Here is an 18691-nt window from a genome sequence, read left to right on the forward strand (position 1 = left end):
CCTTGGAAAATAACATTGGGAGTTATTTCATTGCCTGTTTCACTTATTTAAAAAGCTAGGCTTAACATTTTGAAAAACAATAATGCTATAAAAAAAATAAGAATTTTTAGTTGGATTTCAGTTGGGTTCCCAAAGTTGTTGCTTTTCAGCCTTTTAATAATTGGTGTTTCATGACCTCATTCTTTTTCCTAAATATACAACGTAGTTTTTCTAAGGTTTATATAATCCTCCCTTTTTGTACTAATTTGCTTCATTTTTATCTTTAGCTTCTCCTCTTATGGGTGCTCAGAGTTTCCCTAATTTGACCACACCTGGTACCACATCAACAGTGACTATGTCAACATCCAGTGTCACTAGCAGCAGCAATGTAGCTACAGCAACAACAGCTTTATCAGTTGGTCAGTCATTAAGTAATACCTTGACCACCAGCCTCACATCCACCTCCAGTGAGAGTGACACAGGTCAGGAAGCAGAATATTCCTTATATGGTAAGTTATAGTTTACAATATTTAGATATTTGTATAGCGACACTTTTATTACCTTTTTCTCCTTGGTTATTTTTAACCTTTGATTAGAAAAGGATAATTCTCTCTTCTTACAAATGTGGCAGCTTCATATATGATGAAAAAACTCACAGTGATATGCAGGACTGTTAAGAAATTATCTGATTGTAAAAGACGTCTAGGAACTTTTTGTGTGTCATCCTTTTTTTGCCTTTTGTCACTAGTGAAGTTTTATTAGAAGAACCATAATAACAGAGATATTTGATACCTTTATCAGAGAAGAAAGAGTGTGATAGATTAATAAGCTTTGTAAATTGATAGTTCCTGTATGTTGTAATGTAAGAGGAAAAACTCTCCTGTGTGTCTCCTGTACTTTTAATACTCATAGAATGCTTCACTTCTGGCACGTCGTTAGCACCAGATGTGTGTGAACTTTTCCCACATCAGCTCAATGTCTTAAAATTTAACTCAATTCTGACACTACCTACCTACCTGGAGATAGTATCAGATCCCGCAGGTTAAAGTCTTAGTTCCACAACACTAATCACAAGTCCAGATTGTCATCTGTGCTTCTGACTGACTGGCTATAAATTGGAAGTTTCCATGATTCCATCTTTGGGTTGGATTAATTTGCTAGAGTGGCTCACAGGACTCAGGAAAACATTTTATTTACTGGGTTACTGGTTTATTATAAAAAGGATATATAGGGAATTCCCTTGCGGTCCAGTGGTTAGGACTCTGTGCTTCCACTGCTGAGGCCCGGGGTTCGATCCCTGGTTGGGGAACGAAGATCCCACAAGCCGCGTGGTTCGGCCAAAAAAAAAAAAAAAGAGAGAGAGAGAGATATAACTCAGAACAGCCAGGTGGAAGAGATGCATAGGGTAAAGTCTGGAAGGGTCCCAAGCACAGGAACTTCTGTCCCCATGGAGTTTAGGGACCCTCCTGGTCTGTCAGTGTGTTCATGTCCACCAACCTGGAAGCTTTCTGAACCCCAGCCTTTTGGGGTTTTTTTTGAGGCTTCATGATTTAGGCACCATTAATTAAATTATTGGCCATTGGTGACTCAACCTCCAGCTCCTCTCCTCAGAGGTCTAAGGGGTGGGATGAAAGTTCCAACCCTCTACTTGTGGTTGGTTCCACTAACAACCAGTTCCATCCCTAGATTACCTTAGGGCTTTTTAAAAGTCTCATCAAACCAACTCTGGTTATGAATAACAAAAGACACCTCTATTGCTCTTATCTCTTAGGAAATTCCAGGAGTTTTAGGAACTCAGTGCCTAGAACAGAGGCGAAGACCAAATTTATTTTATTGTAAATCACAATATCACAACTATTACCAAAGTCTTTTGGGAATTATTCTTTATTTAGGTAACATTTGAATTTTTTTCAGATGAATTAATTTTGCTTAGGGGTTTTATACATTATTATAGCTTCCATGGTATGTAGTCAGTGATAAAACCGTTTGATTCAATTAAAATATATGTTTTTGATCATCTTATTTTATCTTATTAGAAAAGTAAAACTTTTTATAGAAAGGAAATATAGAAGCAGATAAAATCATCTAGTTCATACCTTCCAGAGACAACCACTGTTGTCATTTAATACATATCATTTGATATATATGTTCTTCTGGTTTTTGTTTTTTTAAACAAAAAGGGATTCTGTCCTTTGCAGAAAGCTCTTTTCACTCAGTACATTGTGAAATATTTTCATATTGTTCGATGAGTTTCTACAACATATGAAATGGCTGCCAAATATTCCTCTGTTTGTATGATCGTTATTTAATAAATCCCCCATTTTGGATATTTAAGCTACAGCTTTTCAGTACCATCAACACTGTTATGAATGAGCATCCTTGAATTGTATTTTTGTGTATTTCCTTAGGGTAAATTCCTATTGTTTTAGAATACCTTTTATCATACATCCTTGATCACCTGTTCTTTTTTCAAAATTACTTTCGTTAATTTAAAATAAAAGAAAATTTATGTGAAGATATATTTTAAGTACTATTTTATGTATACATCATTTTAATATGTTTTCCTCTTCTTTTCTGAGACTGGCCTCTCCTATTCCAAGCCAGGAATTGCATCTGATGTTGTATGGTTTTAGGAAAAGTATTACATCTCTCTGTTTCTACTTTAGCTATTAAACATGTATATGGTAAAATGATGATGATTGTTACACCAAAGTATTGTAAATTCACTGAATAAACTTTTCTACTTTCGTTTTTCTCATGGAGGCCTTCTGCTTCTCCCTGTTAATATGTTAACTTTAAGCTTTAGTTCTAAATCATGTGAAGGTTAAGAAAGTTGTGGGTATGCTAGTGGGAAAGAATATTGAAGAGTTAGGGCTACTGGTTGCCTTTTAAAAATTATTCTTTGGTGGTTAAAATTTCCTTTTCTACATTTCTAAAACTGGAGGACTCTTTGAGTGCTGCTATATGAAGGATCAGAGTAACATCTGCCTTATAAAATAATTTCTATATATGCAAACTTTGAGGGAAATGATTTGATTCTGTAATATGGTCAAATATATAAAATAAGGAGCTTTTTGAAAATATATGTATATATAATATTCTTATACTCTGATAAAAAAAGGGAAGATGAGTTAAACAAACCTCTGACTTCAGTGAATTGTAACATATAGGAGGTGGAATTTATATATACATATATATTTTTTTTCCTTTAAAAATAAACCAAAAAGTGGAATTGATTTATTTTGTATACTACCACATCATGTTCATGAGAACCACTGCCTAAATTGCAGGATGGCACTTTACGTATGTTAGGGGTAATATATTTTGTCAAATTTAAGATGCCGTTAATTATGATTATCTTATGTCACTAAGGAAAAAATGTTGCCAATTTAGCTGTGAATATTCTGAAATCAGAATATGTCTCATAAGCAATGGCAAGTCACAGTAAAAGGCATTGAATTCTTAGTCCTATATAATTATTAGACTTAAAAAATTATATTTGGTTCAGAAATTTACAAATGCAAGTTTCTACTAAATAATTATAAATTGTTTTCTGGATGTTTTTTTGGAATATAGAGTATATACTACTATACTGTCTTCTTATCCATAGAAGTTTTTTTAATTCCAGATCCAGTAAAACTTACCTTGTTTTAGACCCATTATTCCTCTTTTTGTTTTCAGTTCCTGTGGGGAACAGTTTCTCAGCATCTTCATTGATGTGGGGCAATGTAAATTTGACCTTCTCTTTACTGAAGGGTGAAGGGAAGAGATCCTAAGAAGGAGGGAGACAAAAGGGATTCAAGTTTATTGAACTTTTTTATGTGCTAGATAATTTGCATAATATGAAAGATGGTACCTAACATTATTCCATAGTAAATAGACATTATCTTTAAGTAGTCATTATCATTAAGTATCTCCCCAGTCACATAGATAAACTCAGGTCTCTCTGATCGACTTAATTCTGTTTTTTTCCCTCATAAGATCTTTCACAGTTTATATTTATGTGTTCATTTGTTTACCTTTAAATGCCTCTCTGCCCTGTAAACTCCATGGGGGCTCAGACCCTGTTTATTTTGTTTACAACTGCATATACCTGGTGGCTAACGGAATTCGTGGCACATAGTAGGTACTCAACAGATAATTGTTGACAGAGCGAATGATTCCAGTGTTCACTTTCCACGTTTTATGTTTCCTGTGACTTGTGCAGAGAATAATGATAGGATTGTTTTTATTTTTTAACATACCCCATATTGTTGACCTTTTTAAAAATGATTTTGTAGATACAGACTTAGTTTATGACCATCCTTTATCCCATGTTGTTTTCTGCCATGCTTGTGACTATTTACCATTGTTACTCATCCTTTATGTGTGGTGGTAGAAGAGTGTCAGTACTAGATGTGGCCTTTATACTTCTCCCTTTGGCATTTTACCTTTGTATTATAAAATCAATACGCGGGGCTTCCCTGGTGGCGCAGTGGTTGAGGGTCCGCCTGCCGATGCAGGGGACACGGGTTCGTGCCCCAGTCTGGGAAGATCCCACATGCCGCGGGGCGGCTGGGCCCCTGAGCCATGGCCGCTGAGGCTGCGCGTCAATGGGAGAGGCCACAACAGTGAGAAGCCCGCATACCGCAAAAAAAAAAAAAAAGAAAAATCAATAGGCAAAGTTACTTTGTTATGCTTTGTTAATTCTGTTAAGAGGAAGATCGTTGGCTTTGTTTTCTAGATTTCCTTGATAGCTGCCGTGCCAGTACTCTGCTAGCTGAGCTAGATGATGATGAGGACTTGCCGGAGCCAGATGAGGAAGATGATGAAAATGAAGACGACAATCAGGAGGACCAAGAATACGAGGAGGTTATGGTAGAGAGAGTCCCCCATTCTCTCAACTAAGACAGGATGTTAATAACTGAAATGAGGAGAGGAAAAGCAAAGTCCTGGTTAAACTTTGAAGCAAGCGATATGGCACCAGTATGAAAAATGTGGTTAATTAAGAAAAGCACTTTTAATCTGAGCATTTATGACATTTTTTGAAAGAAAATAAATTGGTCATAGTTGAAAAACACTATATCACATCTGATGTTTTCACAGGTTTTAAAGTGTGAAGAACTGCACTAATCCTAAAGAATATAATTTTCACGGTTCTTCCACAATAGTTATACTTAGAAATTTTTGGTACCTACTGTTTTGTAAGCAGTATCTGCATGTTATCTCATCAGTCCTTACACAGAACCTATGAGACAGAGACATAGAAAACATAATTTGCCCTTATTATTTAGAGTTAAGTAGAAAAGTAGGACCCAAGCTTAGGCAGTATGATCCAGAAATCTTAGTGTTTGATAACTGTGATTGTCTTCAAATTGAACTATTGCCTGAAAATGCCTTTTATTTTAACTTCTTGTATAATTTTTATTTCCCTTTATAAAATGTTACTAGATTAAAACATGTTTTTTCATAAGTTGAGTTATAGTGGGGTGGAGAACTCCAAAAAATGCTTTTAGTATATCTTGCTTAGAAAACATAGAATATTAGCACATTTCTTGTGAAGGTTAGTATATGATGCATGATGAATTTAAAACATTCACTTTGTAACTTTTATGTACATGGCTAATGAATATGAAGTTTTCTAATGACAGTTTTGGTAATATAGGTTTATAGTTCAGGTCAAGGCTGAATAGAGATATATATGGGTCAGATAATTAGACATGTCTCTTTACATTTTCTGTATCAGATTCTGAGACGTCCATCCCTGCAGCGTCGAGCTGGCTCCCGCTCTGATGTAACACACCATGCTGTCACCTCACAGCTACCACAGGTCCCAGCTGGAGCGGGGAGCCGACCTATTGGGGAGCAGGTAATATCTTCATGTTTACGTTCTCTACAGTGTATTTTTTTCCCTTTTCACAGTAAAGCACAAACTAAAATGCCTAGAAAAATATACAGCAGGGGCAGGGTGAGGGCAGGAAGCTACTAAATAGAGTTAACAAAAAGAAACTTGCCCAACTGCTTGGGTTCCATAGTCCAGATAGAGTCCATGATTGCTCTACCATAATGCATACAGGAATTTCTTACTTGAAACCTGCTCATCTTGGCCTTTGGGTGGCAGTAAACATATACTAAAATGGTTAATAGCTACTTTCTAAGTTTTCATAGTAGAGTAATAGAAGTTTTAGTCTATTAACTAACATTTATCATTAATTAGGTGCTAGGCACTGTTTATGTATATTAACTAATTCGGTCCTTTCAACAACCCTTTGGGTTTTCACCTGAAAACCCAATTTTCAGGTGAAGTGATTGACCTTGGAGAGGCAGCAGTGAGCCGTGGCTTGAAGCAAGGTGTTAGTTCCCTGCCCAGGAATTGAACCTGGGTAGCCTGGATGAAAACCAGGAATCCTAGCCACCAGACCAGCAGGGACTAGAAGCTAGAAGCAAATTTTCCCTGGCTCTTGCCCCCGTTGAAAAATGCATTTCTTAAGGAGGCAAAAACTGTAAAAACAGGTACAAAGTTTATTATTAGAGACACAGCAGACAAGTGGGAGAGAACACAGAGAAACAGTTTGTTTAATTAAGACAGAAGCAAGGCAGAGATTCACACCTGGAGAGAAAGGGTGTGGGCGTCCCCCCTAAAGTCCCCCCTCTTTAAAGTAGTAAATCGGTGGTTAAGTCATTTATATAGGGCAGGTCTTCCGGGTCTTTGTTTATCCTTAGCCAATTACCTGGTTTCTGTTTCCACACCTGCCCTGCCCTAGGGCCCTCTCCAACATGTGTGTGCTACTTTTTTCCAAGATGGATTCCAGCCCAGAGGCCTATGGGGGGCCTTGGCATCACATATTATGGGGTGGTGCCTCCTTATCACATATTATGGGGTGGTGCCTCCTCCTTTTTGACCCCCAAGGAGCCTTTCTGCGCATGTGCAGTGTCTCCCTTGCCCCAAGGATGGGAAATATGTGACCTCTTGATCTTTACTCAAACAGGGATTAGCCCCTCTCTGTCCCTGCTGTGACTGTTATCTTAGAGTGTCCTCAGGAGACAAAGCCTGGATATTTACCCTGTTTCTATTGTTATTTCTGTTTTGAATTACAAACAGGAGGCTGGTTTTAAATATCTAACCTTGAAGCCCACCTATCTCCTGTCTCAGGAATTGCAAACAGGAGGCTAGTTGTAAGTGTCCAGCCTGAAGCCCGTCTTTTTCTCGTCCCAAGAAATGTAAACAGGAGACCAGTTTTAAATGCCTAGCCTGGAGCCCATGTATCTCCTGCCTCATGATTACTAAAGATCACACATAGAAGTTTTGGATCCAGGATAAAAACCCAGACATTCTGGTTCCAGAGCTGTCAAATGTCAGTTTGATTTGTTATAAAGGTTAATTTCAATTAAGTGTTCAAAATATGGGGGGTCTATATGTGTACATTTAAGTATATAGATAATTCTTATTTAAAAATTACTACATCAGACATTTACAATATTTACAATTCGTTGATCTCTTTTTTGTTGATACAAAAAGTGAAGGAGAGGAGAAAATGTTCCTTAAAAAAACTTTTATTATGGAATTTTTCAAACATGCTAGAAGTAGAAAGAATAGTGCAATGAATCCCCAAGAACCCATCATTTGACAGATCAACACTTTGTCGAACTTGTTTGAACTATTTGCCCCATAGTAATTTAAAGCAACTTCCAAGCACTGTATCTGTTTTGTATGTAATTCAGTATGTAATACAGTTTACACTTTTTAAAAAAAAAACAGCCTATTTATAAATAATTATACATTCACAGGAAGTTGCAAAGATCGAAGGGTCCTGTGTGCCCTTTGTCCAGTTTCTTCCAGTGGTTACATCTTACATAATTAGAGTACAGTATCAAAACCAGGAAGCTGGCATTGGTCCAATGTGTGTGTATGGTTCTTTGTCATTTTATCACATGTATAAATTTGTGTAACCATCACTAAAGCTACTTATCTTTTTTTGACTTTTCATTTAGCTTTATTACCAGATGTGTGACTCTTGAAATTTTAACCATACAGTGACTTACTTTTCATAAACTTAAATCAGTAAGAAATTTATGTATCTACATGTTTGGCTTATATTGTGCTTAAGAAATATGGTTGAATAAGAACATGTAATACCTATAGAGAGAAGTATTTGACATATACCTTATTTTATAGATAGCATATCACTTTAGCAATAATGAAGAGTTTTACCTTTTAATGTTTGTACGTGGAATTTTGTTTTAATAGGAAGAAGAAGAGTATGAAACTAAAGGGGGACGCCGGAGAACATGGGATGATGATTATGTACTAAAGCGGCAGTTTTCAGCTTTGGTTCCTGCTTTTGATCCTAGACCTGGTCGTACTAATGTCCAGCAGACAACTGATCTAGAAATTCCACCCCCAGGTATACTATATTTTAGTTTTTGTGATTTAATTTTAATAGGTACCAAATAAAGTAGTACTGTATAGTTTTTTTTGTTTGTTTTTGTTTTTGCGGTACGTGGGCCTCTCACCGCCGTGGCCTTTCCCACTGCAGAGCACAGGCTCCGGATGTGCAGGCCCAGCGGCCATGGCTCACGGGCCCAGCCGCTCCGCGGCACGAACCCGCGTCCCCTGCATCGGCAGGCGGACTCTCAACCACTGCGCCACCAGGGAAGCCCAGTACTGTATAGTTTTAAAAAGTAGGGTACTACTTGTATATGCAGGTTATAAGTAAAAGGTTTCAGGAGAAACTATATATCAGCCATGCATCCTTAAAAAAAATATAGACTTTTTTAAAAGGAGCAAATTACAGTATTTTATTTTATTTTTCATTGAAGTATAGTTGATTTACAATGTTGTGTTAGTTTCTGGTTTACAGCACTGTGATCCAGTTATACATACACGTATTCTTTTCCATATTCTTTCCATTATGGTTTATTACAGGATATTGAATATAGTTTCCAGTGCTATACAGTAGGACCTTGTTGTTTATATTTTATATGTAGTAGTTTGTATCTGTTAATCCCAAACTCCTAATTTATCCCTCCCCCACCACCTTTCCTCTTTGGTAACCATAAATTTGTTTTCTGTATTTGTGAGTCTGTGTCTATTTCATAAATAGGTTCATTTGTATCACATTTTAGATTCCACATTATAACTGATATACAGTATTTGTCTTTCTCTGTCAGACTTACTTCACTTAGTATGATAATCTCTAGGTCTGTCCATGTTGCTGCAAATGGCATTATTTCATTCTTTTTTATGGCTGAGTAGTATTCCATTGTGTATATATACACACCACATCTTTATCCATTCATCTGTCCATAGACATTTAGGTTGCTTCCATGTCTTGGCTATAAAATTATAGTATTTTAAAAACACACTGTGTTTTACATTTGTATAAACTTTAAAGCAAGGACTCATTTAAAGGTAGATAATTTGTATTGTTTTCTACTGGATCAAAATTGCTAAGCATTACTCCCATGCAGCTTTTACTTTGAAAAGCTATATAGTGGTTTTAGTTATGGCCTCCAGAGTCAGTCAGCCTGAGTGCCAGCTCCATCTCTTACAACTCTATTTTGGGTGTGGTAGGCACACTAATGGCCCCCTCCCAAAGATATGTAGGTCCTAACCTCTAGAATCTGTGAATATGTCACCTTAACGTGAGAAAAGAGACTTTGTAGATGTGATTAAGGATCTTGAGATGGAGAAATTATCCTGTTTTTCTGGGTGAGCCCAATGTAATCACCAGTGCCCTCATAAGAGAGAAACAGGAGGGTCAGAGTCAGAGGAGATTTGACAACAGGAAGCAGCAATCACAGTGATGAGGGGCCATGAGTCAAGGAACATGGGAAGACTCTGGATGCTAGAAAAGGCAAGGAAATGGATTCTTCCCTAGAGCCTCCAAAAGGAACAAAGCCTTGCCCAACCCATTTTAGATTTCTGGCCTCTAGAATTATAATATATTTGTGTTGTTTTAAACCACTCAGTTGTGGTAATTTGTTATAGCAGCAATAGGAAACTAATACACTGGGCAAATCCCCTAATCTGTGTAAGCCTGGCTTTCCTCATCTCTTATATGGGGAAAATAAAGTCCTTGTTTGATAAGGTAGTTACAAGGTTTAAATGAGGTGAGATATGTAAAGTGTCTAGCATGGTACCTGATGTGTGTCTCAATAAATGTCAGCTATTGTAATCAGTATATTATCCTTCAAGAAGACTTAAATGTTACTGTGGAGTGTACTTATTACTTGATAAAAAGATACCTATGTTAAATATGAACATAAGTACAGTTTATAGTATAATGTGAGGTATGTGATGTAGTATGATGGTGAGAATGAGTATGAATCAAGATGTTCCAAGGTCCCTTCAAAAAGGAAAACCTAGGGCTTCCCTGGTGGTGCAGTGGTTGAGAGTCCGCCTGCCGATGCAGGGGATGCAGGTTCGTGCCCTGGTCCAGGAAGATCCCACATGCCACAGAGCGGCTGGGCCAGTGAGCCATGGCCGCTGAGCCTGCGCGTCCGGAGCCTGTGCTCCGCAACAGGAGAGGCCACAACGGTGAGAGGCCCGCGTACCGCAAAAAAAAAAAAGAAAACCTATTCTAGGGAGTATAAATAGGTACAGATTTTCGATAGAGTTCTTTAGCAATATATTTCATATTTTTACTACTACATATTGGTACTATAGAAGTATTGGCTCTGCACTCAGATGACTACAGAGGTATTCTTTAAAAATTGGAAATGACCTTCATTATATAATGGATATGGTTCAGTTAAAGTACAATGGGATGTCATGCAGTGTATAAAACAATACTTTATAAAACTATATCATGATATGAGGAAAAGATTCCTGAGATTAAAAAAAAAGAGAGTACATCACTAAATACGTATGAAACTAATTGTATTTGTGTGTATATGTGTGTGTTTACCTCATAACAGACTCATTCAATGCAAGCAAAAGGTTGATAAGTCTTTAACTGAGTATGTGGTTTTCTCTGTATGTAGTATTATTAATAATTTTAGTTTTCTCATTCATAAAAATAAAATGTTCTGAAATATACAATTCTCATGTATACCCTAATAAAAAGTAGAGATTCTTATCATATGTACAAATTCTTCTCTAGTACACTGTCTTTAACCTAACCGTATTCTTCCCATTTTAAAAAAACAAAAATATTGAGGCCAGGAGAATCTTTTTTTTTTTAATAAGATTGACACTAGCTATAGGGGTTTTTTTAATATATAAATAAATATATTTATTTATTTTGGGCTGCATTGAGTCTTTGTTGCTGCGCAGGGGCTTTCTCTAGTTGCGGCGAGCCGGGGCGCATGTGTGGGCTTCTAGTTGCGGTGGCTTCTCTTGTTGCGGAGCACGGGCTCTAGGCACATAGGCTTCAGTAGTTGTGGCTTGCGGGCTCTAGAGCTCAGGCTCAGCAGTTGTGGCGCATGGGCTTAGTTGCTCCACAGCATGTGGGATCTTCCCTGACCAGGGACCAGGGCTCGAACCCGTGTCCCCTGCATTGGCAGGTGGATTCTTAACCACTCTGCCACCAGGGAAGTCCCCAGGAGAATCTTAAGTAGCTGATATATGGCAGAAACGTTTAGATTTCATGTAACCTGTCTCTTGGTGCAGTGCTCTTTCTGGACTGCTTATTTTAGTGTAATTGTTTTTCATATCTTCCATATTTTTAGGAACACCTCATTCAGAGCTCTTGGAAGAAGTTGAATGTACTCCGTCACCTCGATTAGCCCTCACTTTGAAAGTAACAGGTCTTGGAACAACTCGTGAAGTTGAATTACCACTCACTAATTTCAGATCAACCATCTTTTACTATGTACAGAAATTGCTTCAGTTGTCGTGTAACGGCAATGTGAAATCAGATAAACTTAGGCGTATTTGGGAGCCAACATACACGTAAGAGATTTTAATTTAATGTTTTAAGTAGATATTTTCATAGTGTATGAGCCAAGAAATATTTTCTATATTTTGTATTATAGGAACAGAAAAGATTTAGTTCTCTTGGTTTACAGGAATAGATAAGAGCATTTCTGACTCCTGATGGAGAAAGGTTAAAGCTTACAACTGGGAGGAACTTTAGAAATAATCTAGACTAGCTCCTTATGTAATAATTGTTGAACTCTTTGACTGGGATTGTGTATGAAGTAGTAAATGTTTTCTGTTATTTGCTTTGGCGTCTGTGAGTTAAACCTACCTCTCTTTGTTCATTCATTTATTCATTCACTAAATAATATCAATGACCTTGGGCAAATTTATTTAACATTTTAGTACCTCGTTTTCTAATCTGTAAAATGAGAGTGGTTGTGAGGAATCAATGAATTAATATATGTAAAGTAGATTCAGTACTGTATGAGATGTAGAGGGTGCTCAGTAAGTATTACCTATAATAATATTTGTTATGTAATAATATAAATAATTTAATAATTTAATATTATAAATAATTATATCATAGTCATCCTATGTAACTTCACTTTTCTTAGTTTATTTTTCCGATATTCTCTTAACGTCACTGATAATCTTAGATAATGTCCAATAAAGTAATGTAGGTTTTTCTGAGAGAGAACAGAAGGTCTTCATGGCATTCTCGTCCTTCAGTTTTTATTGGAATATTAAATTTGATCTCAACCGCCTCTTGGTCCTTGTTATTCTTATCCTTCTTTCTATCTAGACACAGATGCAGACACATCTTATTTTATTTTTACAACAATGTATGAAAGTTATAAGAGATGGCATGTTACTTTATATCTTTAAAAGTTCTAGGTTTGATACATGCTTTTTCTTAATAATGCTCGATTTATAAACCATAACTCTTTCAGGAATATGATTTCCGCTATTCCCTATGTTTAACAAATGAATATTTTTTCTTATAAATTCTCCCTGAGTTCAGTATTTCATGTAAGCATATAGCTAATGAATGTCCTCATTCATACATGTTTTTAAAGAATTGAAGGCTTATTAGAAATAACCACAAATCATTTGATTTATGAATTAACTTGAATAATATCTTCATATTTAGAATTATGTACAGAGAAATGAAAGATTCTGACAAAGAAAAGGAAAATGGAAAAATGGTAAGTTATTTTTAGGAAATGAGTCTTGCTCTTGGCTACTTAGTAAAAGAAAAACTAACGCTGTGTTTCAATTGAACAATTAAGGGAGAAATCAGCAACATGGGATTTTTTTTTTTTTTTTTGCGGTACACGGGCTTCTCACTGTTGTGGCCTCTCCCGTTGTGGAGCACAGGCTCCGGACACGCAGGCTGAACGGCCACGGCTCACAGGCCCAGCCGCTCGGCAGCATGTGGGATCTTCCCGGACCGGGGCACGAACCCGTGTCCCCTGCATCGGCAGGCAGACTCTCAACCACTGCGCCACCAGGGAAGCCCAACATGGGATTCTTTAGATTAGGTTAAATGCATGATCTTAAAGCTACCTTATGTAATGCATGTGAAGTAGCATAAACTTTATAATCAGGAAAGGCCAACATTTCGTTTTTCCTATTGTAGGGTTGTTGGTCTATAGAGCATGTGGAACAGTATCTTGGCACTGATGAATTACCAAAGAATGACTTGATAACCTACCTGCAGAAGAATGCAGATGCCGCTTTCCTGCGCCACTGGAAATTAACTGGCACTAATAAAAGTATTAGGAAAAACAGAAATTGTTCTCAGCTCATAGCTGCATATAAGGTATATATTGGCATCAGAACACTATTTTGATTGGGAATGGCTTTGTGCTTTGCAGCTTTTTAAATATTCTTGAGGAAAAGCAGTTCATTGGGACATACTAAAAAAAAGAAGTTGAATTAACATTGTTAATATGACAATGCTAAAATTTCAAATATGGTTTGTGGCATTGGATCTAAATACGTAGTTTTAACTGTGGCTTTTAGTGGTTATATTTTGATAATTTTCTTGTTTAGAACAAAGCTTGGTTAAGCTTTGACTTGGATGATACTGTTTTTATTTTAAAAGAAGGCAATTCTTTGAAGAATTCCAGCCTTTTCACATTAATACTAATAGGATGATATATTGCTTTTCTTGAAAATGATTAATGGCTAGTTTTCCCAATTGTTTCTTTAGGATTTTTGTGAGCATGGAACAAAGTCTGGGTTAAACCAGGGGGCCATTTCTACTCTTCAAAGTAGTGATATTCTTAATTTGACAAAAGAACAACCTCAGGCCAAAGCAGGCAATGGACAGAATTCTTGTGGAGTAGAAGATGTCCTTCAGCTTCTGCGTATTCTGTATATAGTTGCAAGTGACCCTTATTCAAGAATATCCCAAGAAGGTCTGTAAGAAGCCTTGTTTCGTTTCTGTGGCATTTTTAAAAGCAAGTCAGTTTATATTTTTATTAATTTTATTACTTTTACAGAAGGTGATGAGCAGCCTCAGTTTACTTTTCCACCAGATGAATTCACTAGCAAAAAAATCACAACAAAAATTTTGCAGCAGATTGAGGTAATAAAACCAGATATTTGAACTCTTCAATCTGTTGGACTTTGAATGTATTGCCTCTCCTTCCTTTTCTACCTCACGCCATCTCTCCTGTTAAGAATTGACTCTTTTTTGTCTTTTTTCATAATTGCTTTAAGACATTGTTATTTGTTAATTTGCAGGAGCCATTGGCATTGGCAAGTGGGGCTCTGCCAGACTGGTGTGAACAGTTAACCAGCAAGTGTCCTTTTCTAATACCATTTGAAACTAGACAGCTGTATTTCACATGTACAGCATTTGGTGCATCAAGGTAGGAGGTGTATCATTTTACATTTTTAGAATAAATGTGTTTTTAAATGTTTTATATAAGCTCAAAATGTACATATATACTTTATATCAAGATTGATGAAGGGAATATATTGTTTTCTCGTAAAGAGTTGTCGACATTTGGGAATTCCCTGGTGGTCCAGTGGTTTAGACCCCATACTTTCATTGCCAAGGGCGTGGGTTCAATTCCTGGTGGGGGAACGAAGATCCCGCAAGCTGTGAGGTACGGCCAAAAAAAAAAAAAAAAAGTTGTCAACATTTAAACATTTTTTGACTTCCAGTTGGATATAAGCTCTCTTGAAGCAGTGTGGATTGAAGTACTGTGTTTTCCATTAGCTAGCATTTATTGTACAGTATTTAAGCGGCTTACATAAATTATTAGTTGCTGAAATTCCCAAGAATACAAAATTTAATGCTTGCAAATAGCTTTGATAACATTAAAATATATCTTCTGGCCATTATTTTTCTCTTACTACAATCTAACATACCATTTTACTTCTTTTTGTGTTTCTGTCTCCTTCACTAGATGAAAGTTTCATGAGGGCAGGAATTTCTGGCAGTTTTGTTCACTGCTCTAGCTGCAGTGTACAGCACGTTGTAGGTGCTCGGTAAATATTTGTTGAGTGATTGAATACCCAGAGTACTTTCAAAGTAGATGTAAAAAAGTTATAATTTAAATGGAGTTGCCTGTTGCCCTTAGTTACATTGTTGGACCATTTCATATCATTTACCAAGCATTTGCACACATAGCACTATAGGCCCGCTGTGATTAATGGCATTGGTTATGACTTTTATTTTATATGTGTGGGTTTGGTTTTTTTTGTTTTGGGGTTTTTTTTTTTTTTCAATTTTTTAAAAAAAATTTGGCTGCACCACACAGCTTGCAGGATCTTAAGTTCCCTGACCAGGTATTGAACGCGGGCCATGGCAGTGAAAGCCCCGAATCCTAACCACTAGACCACTAGGTAACTCCCTGATTTTTATTTTATAGATGAGGAAACTGATTCTCAAAGTACATAGCTGATTGGCCTGAGAGTACCAAAAAAATTGTAGCACACATGAGAGAGTAGATCTTTCATCTTCTTATTCTTAATTCAAGATTCTTTCTCCCATCCTAGATGGGTTAACTCTGCATTGTTAAAAAGAAAATGTTTCAAAATCACAACACTGTTTCTATGTTGGCTTTCAATTTGTATCACAGTAATAAAGATAGCTTAACCATTTTTTACATTCTCTGATTTAGGAAATGTTTATATTTTATGTATTATGAGTTTGTCTGTATTTTTATGTGTTGTGTGGGGTTGGACCACAGACCTTTATTTTGATCTGTTAATTGCTAAAGTAAAAAGGGAAAATATAGACTCAGTATTTTCTCAGTTTGTTTAAGGAAATAAGATTAGTATATTTGATCATCTGATAAAATACTATTTTTAAAAAATTCTTAAATCTTTGACTTTTGTTGCTGGTTTAGTAGTACATTCAGCTGTTGCTGTATGCTACAGCTACATAGGTATTTTTCTATTTCAGAGCAATAGTGTGGTTACAAAACCGACGTGAGGCCACTGTGGAAAGAACAAGGACCACAAGTAGTGTAAGGCGAGATGATCCTGGAGAGTTTCGTGTTGGTCGTCTCAAGCATGAAAGAGTGAAAGTTCCACGTGGTGAATCACTGATGGAGTGGGCTGAGAATGTCATGCAAATACATGCAGATCGGAAATCAGTTCTTGAGGTACCTCTATATAATTTCTTGTAGTGTGCAGGACTGACAGTTAGAGAACCAGTCTGTGTCTTCCACCACATAAAAAACTGCATTAGATAGAAGTGTAGATGGATTTCTCTGCCCTCTGTGCAAAGGCCTTCTCCTCTGGCAGAGCATCTTTCATAAGAGGATGTCAGCTCACCTCCTCAGGGGTCAGGATCTCGTGGCTTAATGAGCAGCAAAGAATATCTTCACTCATGAAGATATTGAGAGATGTTGTAGCAAATGGCAGTAAGAAATTCAATATATTTACTGCAGAAATGTTATTGTGGGCATTGTTGATTATATCCTATATACATATTATTCCTTATATATGAGAGACAAGGAAAGAAATACCTCTCCTGTCACAGATGTCAGCCACCTGGTTTGTTTATTTTTGGATCACAGACTGATTATGATAAATACAATACACCTCTAGAAAATTTATAAGGCTTATGGTTTTCACTTTAAAATTTCTGTGCCTGGGACTTCCCTGGCGGCCAGTGGTTAGGACCCCGTGCTTCCACTGCAGGGAGCACAGGTTCAATCCCTGTCCGGGGAACTAAGATCTGCATGCCGCCAGTTCACCCCCACCCCACCCCCCAAAAAAAGAATTTTCTGTGCCTTCATCTTATTCTTCTTACCCATATAGTCCTCTAACACAGATAATTCTCAATTATTATTATTATTATTTTTTAACATACACTGTGTGTTTTTGTAAGCTGCCTCAAATAATTTTTGGAATATATGGAGTATGGATAAAAAACCTTTAAAGCGATTGCCTAAAGTCAGAAATAAGTGGAAGAGTTTAGGTTTTGGTGTCACATAGACACACGTGCGGATGCACACACACATAAATCTGTATACCATCATTTCCTCAAGCAAATGATATATAACCTCTTTATCTGAAATTTGGTTTCCTTTGGTATGAAAAGGACATGATAATTTATTTTGTAGGTTTGTTGCGAGAAGTAAGTTGATGTATGGACGATGCTCACCACAGTGTCTAAGTATGGAATAGCGTACAACAAATCAAATTTCTCTTTAGAAAAACTGGAATAAAAACTTCTGTGTGGCTTATATTATACTGCTACTATAAAAAAAGTATATTACAGTAGGACTGGATTTTGGCAAGAATGGGATCATTAAAAATTTTTTTAAGCTTACTTTCCCCCATAATTTATTTGTTCATGTTTAGGTTGAATTTTTAGGAGAAGAAGGAACTGGCTTGGGGCCCACATTAGAATTTTATGCTCTGGTGGCAGCAGAATTCCAGAGAACTGATTTGGGAGCTTGGCTTTGTGATGATAACTTTCCAGATGATGAATCTCGTCATGTAAGATATACTTCCCATTTTGTGATTTGATTTGCGATTCTGCTTTTAGAAAGTTAAAAATCAGTTATGCTTCCAGAATGTAAGCCAGGTTTTCTGACTCTACTTTTATTATTGAATAATCCTGATACTATTAAAATGCTTTTAAAGGGTAAAATTTAGTCTATAAAACCTATTTAATAAAATGTGTTTATAGATACTTTTAGATAGCTGAATTAAGATGTTTAATGTTTATGGATCTTTTCATTTTTTTTTGCATTTCTCCCTCTAAAAAATTAGGTCGATCTTGGAGGTGGATTGAAACCTCCTGGATACTATGTTCAGAGATCATGTGGACTGTTTACAGCTCCATTTCCACAAGATAGTGATGAGCTTGAAAGGATCACAAAACTCTTTCATTTCCTTGGAATTTTCTTGGCCAAATGCATTCAAGACAATAGACTTGTGGATTTACCTATTTCTAAACCTTTCTTTAAACTTATGTGTATGGGTGACATTAAAAGCAATATGAGTAAACTGATTTATGAGTCACGAGGTGATAGAGACTTACACTGTACTGAAAGTCAGTCTGAAGCCTCTACAGAAGAAGGTCATGATTCACTCTCAGTAGGAAGCTTTGAAGAGGATTCAAAATCAGAATTTATTCTAGATCCCCCCAAACCAAAACCCCCAGCTTGGTTTAATGGAATTTTAACTTGGGAAGACTTTGAACTAGTAAACCCACACAGAGCCAGATTTTTAAAAGAAATTAAAGACCTTGCTATCAAGAGGCGCCAGATTTTAAGCAACAAAGGTCTTTCTGAAGATGAGAAGAACACAAAATTACAAGAACTAGTGCTGAAGAATCCATCAGGTTCTGGGCCTCCACTTAGCATAGAGGATTTAGGGTAAGCTTTATGT

The 18691-nt window shown here is 36.6% G+C and overlaps 2 protein-coding genes across 8 annotated transcripts in view; one reads left to right on the top strand and one right to left on the bottom strand.

Annotated features, from left to right (window-relative positions):
• The window catches only part of HECTD1 (HECT domain E3 ubiquitin protein ligase 1), an 89996-nt gene that overhangs the window by 66459 nt on the left and 4846 nt on the right, over positions 1-18691 (top strand). For 4 of the 7 annotated variants that reach the window (XM_019924059.3, XM_019924061.3, XM_019924063.3 and 1 more), the window contains 13 exons: positions 267-488; positions 4703-4836; positions 5705-5827; positions 8207-8363; positions 11632-11854; positions 12975-13029; positions 13464-13646; positions 14040-14247; positions 14332-14417; positions 14576-14703; positions 16248-16449; positions 17657-17794; positions 18071-18678. In XM_019924059.3, coding sequence (XP_019779618.1) covers positions 267-488; positions 4703-4836; positions 5705-5827; positions 8207-8363; positions 11632-11854; positions 12975-13029; positions 13464-13646; positions 14040-14247; positions 14332-14417; positions 14576-14703; positions 16248-16449; positions 17657-17794; positions 18071-18678 — 2467 coding nt within the window. The remainder of the gene's footprint in view (positions 1-266; positions 489-4702; positions 4837-5704; positions 5828-8206; positions 8364-11631; positions 11855-12974; positions 13030-13463; positions 13647-14039; positions 14248-14331; positions 14418-14575; positions 14704-16247; positions 16450-17656; positions 17795-18070; positions 18679-18691) is intronic. The other 3 variants (XM_019924060.3, XM_073800569.1, XM_073800570.1) reach the window with 1 other exon arrangement.
• AP4S1 (adaptor related protein complex 4 subunit sigma 1) overlaps positions 3649-18691 on the bottom strand; it is an 82194-nt gene continuing 67151 nt past the window's right edge. The window contains exon 7 of the mRNA XM_073800591.1: positions 3649-3751. The gene's annotated coding sequence lies outside the window, so the exon portion shown is untranslated. The remainder of the gene's footprint in view (positions 3752-18691) is intronic.

This window comes from Tursiops truncatus, chromosome 2 (assembly GCF_011762595.2).
Source record: "Tursiops truncatus isolate mTurTru1 chromosome 2, mTurTru1.mat.Y, whole genome shotgun sequence".
NCBI classification, from domain to species: domain Eukaryota; kingdom Metazoa; phylum Chordata; class Mammalia; order Artiodactyla; family Delphinidae; genus Tursiops; species Tursiops truncatus.